Source organism: Chenopodium quinoa, unplaced genomic scaffold (assembly GCF_001683475.1).
Source record: "Chenopodium quinoa cultivar QQ74 unplaced genomic scaffold, ASM168347v1, whole genome shotgun sequence".
Taxonomy (NCBI): Eukaryota; Viridiplantae; Streptophyta; class Magnoliopsida; order Caryophyllales; family Amaranthaceae; genus Chenopodium; species Chenopodium quinoa.
Window position 1 is genome coordinate 7,087,405 of NW_018742951.1, and position 10,092 is coordinate 7,097,496.

The following is a 10,092-nucleotide window of genomic DNA, read 5'->3' on the forward strand; positions in this document are numbered from 1 at the left end:
AGAGGTTAATTAATTAATTTTTGTAAAAATGAATGGGCCAACAAAATTGCAACATGTGGCAGTGTTTACCAGTTACCCGGTCAAAACAGGTCAAGGACCATATTTGGAAGAACCCGTGATGGTTGGGACTGTTGTGGATTAATCAATTGTTTGACCCTTTTAAAGAAGAATGCTAATAGTTGAGACCTTTCTTGTTAATTTTTCCAAAAAATAATCTAACTTACCAAACTTTGATGTTGAAAATAAGGAAAACCCGAAGAACATTGAAATTAACGATATTTCATTTTTTTAAAACGAAATATTATGTTTCAATTTACATCACAATCGAATTTGGATGATGAGAAATAAATCATATAATGGAAAACGACAAAAAAATATTATTAGAAATCTATAGTACAAAATGTTGAAGATGAATAAGATGGAAAGTTAATATAAGATATTACAAATTGATAGAAAACAAATTAGTATTACAAATTTACATTCATTTACAAAAATATTTGTCCAGCAAAAAAAAAATTCTTAAAAAATATGGAACAAAAATTGTTTACACAAATTTTCGGCAAAGAATATAAAAAAACCTGAAAATCAGATTTGTTACACATTATTAAAAACAAATAAAATGCTGCGATTAGAAAAAGAAAAAAAACAACACCAAAAACATGACCAAGATGAAGAACATTAGAAGAGGGAAGAGAGAGAAAAAAAAACAAATCCAGAATATTAAAAATTATAAACAGATTTCAAGAATTTCAATTGTAGGTAGGAGATTGATATTCGAAATAGATTTAAGAAACACAAACCAGGAAAATATATATGCATGAAATAATATACATGTAATTTATTTTCAAAAACAAATCTGAAAAAAAAATTAACAAGAAGAGATGAACATGAAGAACAAATAGCGGAGAAAGAAGAGAGAAAATTAGACCCAAAAAAAAAAAAAAATTGGCGAAATGAGAGGAGAGAGAGTGGGGGTAGTTGGGGAGAGTGGGGGGGGGGTCATAATGTGCATTGAAAACCCAAATTACATTTGAATTTTGAATTGAAAATTCAAAAAATTGGTTTTTCGGAACCCAAACGATTATCCAATGAAATGTTGACACATCATAGGTGTATGTTGGGTTTACATACATCCTATGTATGTGTATCCTTTATCTTATTTTAATTGTTCAAATTATAAATCTTTCATAGTGCTTTTAGATTTTGAGTTTCAATAATCAAATTTTGAGCTAGTAAAAGAAATGAAATGAAATCCCCAAAAAATTCGAGATGTTACATTAAAATTTGAGATAGAATGTCCAAAGTATGCATGCCCAAATTCTTCTATACAATATCTAAGAATAAAATTACTAGTTGTCCATTCCAATTGTGGTCTTGGTTATCAAAGTTTTCATCAATATCTCTTGCACCTTGTTCATGGCCAACCCCATCACTTATAATCATGAACTCGAAGTGGTTGACAATTTTTTTGGTATAGATATTGCTTCCTTACCCACGTAAAGTAATAAAAGAATAAAGAAAGATTCCTCGTCTTTTTTTGCCAAGGAATATCATTTAATGTCCTAACCTCCCAAAGCTTATACCCATGACCTAGGCATGCATTCTCTCTCCTAAAGTCCAACATATTTCCTTCTCTTGATATCCATCCAAAATGGACATTAACTGACCTTGTTCTAATATTCGAGATTAATATCACTTATTCACAATTTTAGATAATTCTCACCCATTACATTATGAAAATGTTCAATTATCTAATAAATAAATATGAAAACTTCTACTTCGTATTCTAAAGAAAAAAAAGAGGCAATCAAGACCCCCTTTGTTTGTTTGGTTCAAATATTAAATCTTCCATTCATCCCATCTTAGTGCCAACTCCGCCATACACCAAGGCCACCTTTGATCACCATGAGCACCATTCTAGCTCTGCTATAAACCCACATTGCTAGCGCAACCTTACCAACCCCAAGCACACACCACCTAACCCCCACCATCATTGAAAACACTTGACACCACCTCACCAACCCACCAGGCCACCAACACAGCCCCTACCACTGCCAAAGTAATAAACACCGTCACTCCCACCACTAGCAACTATATTCGATCCAGCCAGCCATCACACCACCCCACCACCTGAATCATGACTCCTAAAATTTTAACCCCACCACCATTCATCTTCACAGCACCACCGAAATCAGTAGCCACCAATTTCCACTTCCTCCAACTAAAAGCCGTAAAAAAAATTAAAACAAACATTTGTACCTCTAAAATTTGACTCAAGTAACTAGCATAACACATGATGAATAAAGATGTCAACTGTGTTACCATCCTACGTTTTTTTCCATAAACATTGCTGCACAAATCGCTCAAATGAAGCCTTCAGAACAGCCTGCAACATTTTAATAAGAATAATTTTTTTTTTATCCCCCTATACAAAATTCAATCTTCCGAGAATAGCAAGCAAATTAATCAAGATTTAAGTGCATAAAAGCAAGTTTTTGTTCAATTGATTTGCAGATGGTTATTGTAAGTCTGCCTCGCCTAAGAATTAGCTCATCTGCACTGACATCTAAGCAGCATAATAACAGTAGAGGCTTCCAATCAACAGATCTAATTAGCTTAAGCTTTAGGCAAGGTACAAACCATTTACAATAAACAACACAATCTGAATGCTATCTAGAAGCACCAAGCTGCATCAATCAAATTTCATAAAAATATATAGATATACAGCATGGTAACACTACAAACTACAAAGTTTCGGTTTACATCCACCTGCCTCATCACGTCATCATTACATAAAATGATGCAAACTAGTACTTTTTGTTACATCAAATATGCTGCTTGAATGATTCAATCTCCTGCAATTCACAATATGAACTATCAGCTGAATTTCAACCTAGTTTCACAAACCTATACCACACGGAAATCACAGGCCCTTTCATTGTGCATCTACCATTGACCATATGAACTATTGTATGTATTAATCATCCATCACGCTGAAAAACGGACTTGAAAAATAGTCAATTACCGTCATTTTTTTTAATTGAAAGCATTGATGCTTTCCTGACAGAATTCTACATCAGGCGCACATTCATGTCATCCGTAATCATCAGTCTGTTGTCCGTTTGTAATCTCTGCAGGCAGACATTAAAACTCCATTACTTCATCAAATGGCAATGCCAAATATGCAGAAGACTAAGCCATACTTTATGAAATCAGAGAAATATGTTTAATGTCTCTCGTGAACAACTACCTCTAAAAGAAACATTATCTCCGCCCTTGAGTAGCTAGTAGCTGCCTCTTCATTGATTACCCTGACAATATCTGCAATAGATATCACATCCAAACGGTTTGCTCGCATGTGCTGACCAAAAATAGAATCAAATGCTTCCACCCTGTAGTTTTAAAAGGCAAAAGGTAAAGACAGTGAGCAGTCCAAATTAAGGAATGCATTAAGTATTCGGTGAAGAGAGCATATGAAAAGAGTAAAGCAAGCATACCTCTCAGGAGATATGTTGATTGCTGACTGGTCTGTAGGTGGCTCATCAACTTCCATAGCTTCGGTTGCTTCACTGAATTGAGGAAAGAAGACTATCAGTTAAAAGATAAAGTAAAATGGTGTAGACTACCATTCATCCAAAACATTTACAGCTTGCTTGACAATTTGAGCTCATAATATTTGTTCATACACAAGTGAAGATGGACAATGCAGGAGATAATTGGATTAGTATTTAGTAAGCTAGATGCACTGCCTTTTAAGAAGTTTAAACCTGATCATATTCACTTAAAGACAACATACATACCATCAACACTAACATAATTTAATGCCTCTAAAGAACTCTTGTGTGGCACCAGCTGGAGAGGATTCGGATGTTGCAATTTAATGCAGATGTATGCAATCTTACCTAGTTACCTCTACAATATTAGTGGTTGTTCGCTTGTTGTCAATCGACCCTTGACCCCACTTAATGATTATTTTCTACTTCGTGATAGATTACCCATAAACTGAGTCATTCTAATTTAGTCCATTATTATCCAAACAATGTATAGCAATTTTACTTCAAGGTTTGTTGAATTTTCCCAAAAAAAAATAAAAATAAAATAGAAGGGGGTTGATAAAGAGTCCCTAAAACTGTTATAAGCTTTGGAAGAACTGGATACACTTCCTAAAGAAAAAAAAAAATCCTATCCTTCTTACACTCTGGAGTCTACTGTTATCAGCTCATCACTCACTAATCAACCGCAAAATGGTAAAAAGATAAAGAGAGTGTATACGATGACAAAAGAATTACGCAATCACCAAGTTATTGCATTTTTTTTTAAGTACATAGCCACTAAAGAAGCTCACGTGCATGAATTCCAAAAACTATTGAATTGTCAAGAGTCCATACATACTGACCCCTATTGCTATCATTTCATTAGTTAAGGTAATGCCAGTGATATTTGTTAATTGGGCTTGCTTCTTTGACTATATCCTCAAAATCTAATGAGTGAAAAATATTTACTGCAACAAGTATTTAATAATATTATTTCAATCACTGAGATGTTAACGTGAGAGATGTGAGAAACATATTAAGAACAAGGATGCTCGTTACATACCCTTCTGTGGCAGCTTCATCCCCTTCACCAGACCTATCATTGCGACGATGACGTTGAACTTGTTCATTGTTGTTAGCATCACGATCAGCTTGGCGCTTCCTTTCCATTTCTCTCTCCCTTCCTTGCTCACGTTCATCCATCTCGGTCAATTCTTTATGATATATGGCAAAGTTAAGAACTTTAAGAGCAGCTTCAACATCAGATTTCAAAACCTGTAAATCAACTATTGTTAACTTGGTGTCCTATCATAATAAACACATTATAAAGAACCTTAACAAGTGACCTGGTATAATAGACAAGTATTATTATAAAAGACCCCTCCCAGATATTTTCCTATCTCCTAAAATGACAGGGAGCACACATACAAGTTGGAGACTCCAAGAATTGTAGAATTTGTGAAAGAATCAAGTCATTCAACCAACTTTAGCAACCTTATCCACACTATACCAAACTAAACTTTGCCTAGTGGAAAGGAAAGTACCTTACAACCTTGAGGTTGGAGGTTCAATCTCCAAAAAGGGCAATTTGGTGAAGGAATTCCTTTACCTTTCCACCCACTCTTCAAATTGTCTAGCCTGCTAACTCAAGGGGTTCCGCCTAGGACCCTTCTTTTTACCTACCCAAATAATTTTATCCAGGCTATGAAGATTTTCTTACAAAAAATACAGCAGAAGTGACAGCAAAATGGCTAATGAGAATCAATTCGAATTCACTTGGGCAGCTTTTACTTGGTCATTGGCTTTTGGAGTCAATTAAACCAGTTAATGATTATTCCAATTGACATGGCTCTACTTCATATAATCGGGCAAGCTTTGACTCCTTTGAAAACGTATATTAAGCAGTCACAGACTGTCATTCAGTTAACTCTCACTACGGTACCTTTGATCTTAATCTACTCATTCGCAATAATAGTAGGGTCTGGTTTGATCTGAATTTTGTGGTCTGACCTGGGTCTGGTCTGATTTCTTTGTCTGGTTTGTTTGGTTTCCTTTAAAATCTTCTAGTCTGGACTGATTTTCTGATCTGAATTTTTCTGATCAAGGCTTTGATTGATTAGATTTTTCTCGATCAAGTCTGGTACTCTGATCTAATTTGATTTTATCAAGAATAAGTAACAAGAATAAGGTGAAGGGAACAAAGCCTAACAATGATAAGAATGAGAACCAACAAGATGTAAACAGCAGTAACCGACTATACCATCAGGGAGTCAGGACTATATAACGGAGTGACAGCAGCAGGAAGAATCCCAAACCCCTTACTGGCTTCTGATTTATGAAACAAATAAAGAACAAATACCAATATTATTAGCATGTGAACTCTAATTACCGTTCTGCTCAATTTCAGCTTAGCATGTGCAGTCGAAAGTCGTATAATTGTCTCCAGTGTTCTGGCAGTGATAGGCAGAGTTCCACCCCCACCCTACAAGAAAAAGTGTGTTTTTCACTTATCAGTAAAATCATGTACATGGAAATTAATTTCCAAACAGTAGCTTGGAAATTTACCTTAGCATTTGAGTTAGCATTTCTAAGCTCTGCATATGCAGTTGCAATATTTTCAGATGCCTGCAAATAAAGACTACAAGAATCAGCAAGAAAATCTAAATCTTCAATTTCTATTTTATGAAACTATGTTCAATACATAGACATTAGTTAGTAAAACAAAGGAGGATAGCATGTTAAAGTTTGGCTACCTCGTCACTCAGCTCTGGCTGGACTCTGTGCTTTGCATAATGAATATATTTCTTAAGAAAATTGATTGTTAAAGTCTCTTGCTTCCTCCCCCTCTGAGCCTTCTTTCCATGCAGCATTCTATTAAACTTGACAAAGACAGATGAACCAGCATCTACCTCTTCTTCTCCCCCATATTGTGAATTATCAAGTGTCCCGTCTCCTACATACATACAGTTAGGTATACATTCCATAAACAGATTAAGAGATATACTCCACATAAAAGGGTAGCTACCTCCATCCAGTTGGGAGCGGTAACGATGCATATGCAAGACATGCTCAGAAATATAACCATCTATCTCGGGGTCCATTTGGTCCAACACAATAAATAGCAGATCGAAACGAGAAAGTAAAGAGTCTGGCAGTCCAATATTCTTTGTGGGAGTCAATGATCGATCATACTGCAGCACAAAATAACAATGTCGAAATCAGGGCATAAAACAAAGGGTACATGCAAAAGCATGCGTATAAAATAACACGCAGCTCAACTTACAGTTCCATAGATAGGATTTGCAGCAGCCACAACACTGCATCGAGCATTTAGGGATGCGTGGATACCAGCCTTTGCAATGGTTACTGTCTGCTGTTCCATAACTTCATGTATAGCAACACGATCTAGGTCATTCATCTTGTCAAACTCATCAATGCATATGACACCACGATCAGCAAGAACCATGGCTCCAGCTTCTAGCCTTCTTTCTCCTGTTCACACCAAACACTTGTTAATTGAGCAGTCAGAAAAATCAGAGAAAATGACTAGAGCATCTCAAGGGGTATAACCTGTTTCCTGGTCAGAAGTCACAGCTGCTGTCAGACCAACACCTGAGGAGCCCCGACCAGTTGTTGAAATGGCCAATGGTGCAATATTCATGATTGCTCTTAGCAGTTGGGACTTGGCAACAGAAGGGTCACCAACCATCATCATGTTTATGTCACTGGCAATGAAGGATTATTAGTTAGCACTCTTTCTAGTGAAATACAAGTAGTAAAAAGGACCACTGTAATTCTGATGAGAAAAAAGCAAGAAGTAAAGCACAGAGTTTAGATGTAGGACTTGTAAGTAACTAACCCTCTTAGGTGAGTTCCGTTCTTCAAATTCTTCTCAGTCCCACCAAGCATTAGTAAAATAACTGCCTTCTTAATCCACGAGTGTCCATAAATAGATGGTGCAAGGGAATTGCCAAGCAGATCAAATATATCTTGTCTATCAGCTATCTTCTTAATGTTCTTCAAGTCTTCAGTGGAATAAATAGGAGCATTTGCCTCTTTATTCAGCAGGGTCACATTATTAGCTATGAGAATTGTCCTATGAAAACAATGGTCATGTCAATTGCTAATTAATGTATAAATAGTCTGGCCCAAAGTAAAAGAAAAACAGCTTCAGCACCATTATATTGTGAGTGGCCAAACCTGAAAACTCCATTCACACTACCCTTATTTTTTCCAGGTAGAGCTTTGTAGACCCCAACTATTGCAACACGGTCTCCAGGTTTGCATGCATCAACAAGGTCATCCTCAACTATGACATCTATAGTTCTTGGAAGCTGGCCAGGGGCAGATTTTTCAGGCACTTCTTGCATTGATAAAGTTTGATGATCTTTGTATTTACACAATCCATATTCAGTCACCAGTAGGTTTCCATTCTCATCCTATAAATGTGTTTACTTCATAAGAAAAAACATGCATGCTTATTATGATACAGAAGAGTCTTAGATGATGAAAATTGAGCATTACCCGGGTAGGATAAACAGAACCGGTAGGCAAGCCTGTAGAAGATGTAATATCTCGATACTCTCTGGAAGTGAATCTGCCAGTTGAGGGGCAGAAATGAACACTTTTTACAACCTTAGGCCTCACAAGAGAACCTGAACAAGGGAAACAGTTAATTAGTAGTGTTCTCTGAATTGTGAGAATTTCTACCGATAAGCAAATTAAAAAGAGATGCTTCTAAAACAAAAAATAGTGACTTAAAGCTTAAGTCTGACAGCAGTTATAGATTACGACTTTCAGGGAGAATCAACAATCCTCACTCATCCTGATCCAAAGACCCAATAGGAAAACAAAAGAGCTTTAATAATTGTACAAGTCTCAAAAGTTACAAACCAAATTCAACCACAACCACTGCCAAATACTGCTTGACAAAATCCGACAAAATCTGACAAAATCCATCTTTTTTTATAATAATGTTATTTTTCATTCTTTAATCAACTACCCATTTTCTAAATTTCTCCATTTGATTACATACCCAAATGCCAACTACTCACCCCTAACCTCTCTCTATACCATCAATAGTGCCACTATGAGGTTCCAGAAGATATGAGGCATGGAAAGGACCCGATGCAAAGAAATCCCAAGACTTACGAACAAAACTTCAAGCTCGTATCGGTCACAGATACAGAACACAAATCGAACTCAAACCACAAACATCATATTTAAACAAAACCAAAACACAAATTTCGACACAAACTGGCAATCAAACAGCACAACTGAACACTATATTACCAAATAATCAAGACAAAGCTAAAAGAAGAAAGAAAAATTACATTTCGTAACGATTCCCTCGACACAAACCATAGAACCAATGAACTGAGACAGCAGATCTCTAGGAGTAACCCTTCTAGAAACAAATGGGCCATCAAATCCAACAACAACTTGCTCGCCTTCCTTCAAAAACTTAGGATCAATACTCCGTGTAACTTCCGTCACCGCATCACAAAACGGTTGAATGTACTCAGTAGGATTCCTCAACAACCTAACAATCAACAAAACCCAAAAACCCTAATTTTAAAAAATTTCAATCTTTTTTCAAATTGAAGAAATTCAATCAAAATGGGTTAAAATATTTGCGGAAATAAGATAAATCAACCTGCGAGCTAAGTCAGAATTGTAGTCATGAAGGTCAGAGAGGTTGACGATTACGCGGCGGCGCTGCTTGTTCATAATCATTTTCCGGATGGTATCCATGTAGATTCCATGACCCACCTGCTCAAATCAAGAACAAAAGAGAAAAAGCTGAAGATTAGGAGAAAAATGAGAAGATATATTGAAGAAATTGGAAATGAGAATTGATGAAATTAGGGTTTACGTCGTGATCTAAGAAGTCGAGAAAGGTGCGCTTGTGAGCTGCAAATGTCTCTTCACTGATGTCCATTGAAGGTGTAACAATGGCGGACGAGAGAGATGGGAGGAGAGAGTAAGAAGAGAGTGAAGAGAGAGAGGAGAGAGAAAGAGGGAGTTTTTGGTATGGTGGTCGACGAAGGAAGGGCGGGGTTTTCAGATGAGGGAGTAGGGGTTTTTAGTTTTGGCGGGAAAATGTGATGTTGCCTTCCTTAATTTGGCGGGAACCAAGTGTGATGTCTTTTCTTTTTCTTTTTTCTAAGTATGAATTTCGTATATTTTTTAAAAAATTATACACCCTCCGTGCTCTAATAAGTATTGCACTTTGACTTAACACGTATGTTGAGTGAAAATAATTATATAGACCCGGGTGCATGGTGCATCCAAAGGTAATTTTTTTGCTCATTTGATGATTAAATGAGCAATAATCATCAAAATGAACTAACAATACCCTTAGGTGCACCGTGCACCCGGGTATGTATAACAATCCACGGCTTTGACCATTAATTTATCTCATTATATGTTAGTAAAATTATTGAAAAATTAAAATTACTAAAATATACATTATAACGAATCCAACAATGTAATATACAATAACATATGTTTTTTTATATATTACTCCGTAGTGCATAAATTAATCAAGTCAAACCAT

General features: G+C 36.1%; 1 protein-coding gene across 1 annotated transcript; it reads right to left on the reverse strand.

Moving 5' to 3' along the window:
- Window positions 1-2,492: 2,492 nt before the first annotated feature.
- On the reverse strand, window positions 2,493-9,857 carry LOC110728599 (DNA replication licensing factor MCM3 homolog 2-like). Its single transcript, XM_021908237.1, has 17 exons — window positions 9,409-9,857; window positions 9,190-9,305; window positions 8,867-9,075; window positions 8,058-8,188; window positions 7,734-7,972; window positions 7,393-7,629; window positions 7,104-7,258; window positions 6,817-7,025; window positions 6,559-6,724; window positions 6,287-6,486; window positions 6,099-6,158; window positions 5,923-6,015; window positions 4,597-4,808; window positions 3,498-3,569; window positions 3,251-3,392; window positions 3,026-3,131; window positions 2,493-2,855 (listed from the first exon to the last, which is right to left on the reverse strand). The coding sequence occupies exons 1-16, from the start codon at window positions 9,472-9,474 to the stop codon at window positions 3,072-3,074; spliced, it is 2,367 nt and encodes a 788-aa protein (XP_021763929.1). The 5' UTR covers window positions 9,475-9,857; the 3' UTR covers window positions 2,493-2,855; window positions 3,026-3,071.
- Window positions 9,858-10,092: the final 235 nt, after the last annotated feature.

Excerpts from the sequence above, each read along its gene's own strand:
- LOC110728599 (XM_021908237.1), bottom strand. The coding sequence starts at position 9,474 with ATGGACATCAGTGAAGAGACATTTGCAGCTCACAAGCGCACCTTTCTC. Across the intron at positions 7,630-7,733 it reads AGTGTGAATGGAGTTTTCAG|GACAATTCTCATAGCTAATA; the intron begins GTTTGGCCACTC and ends TTGTTTTCATAG. Across the intron at positions 4,809-5,922 it reads AGCTGAAATTGAGCAGAACG|GTTTTGAAATCTGATGTTGA; the intron begins GTAATTAGAGTT and ends GTTGATTTACAG.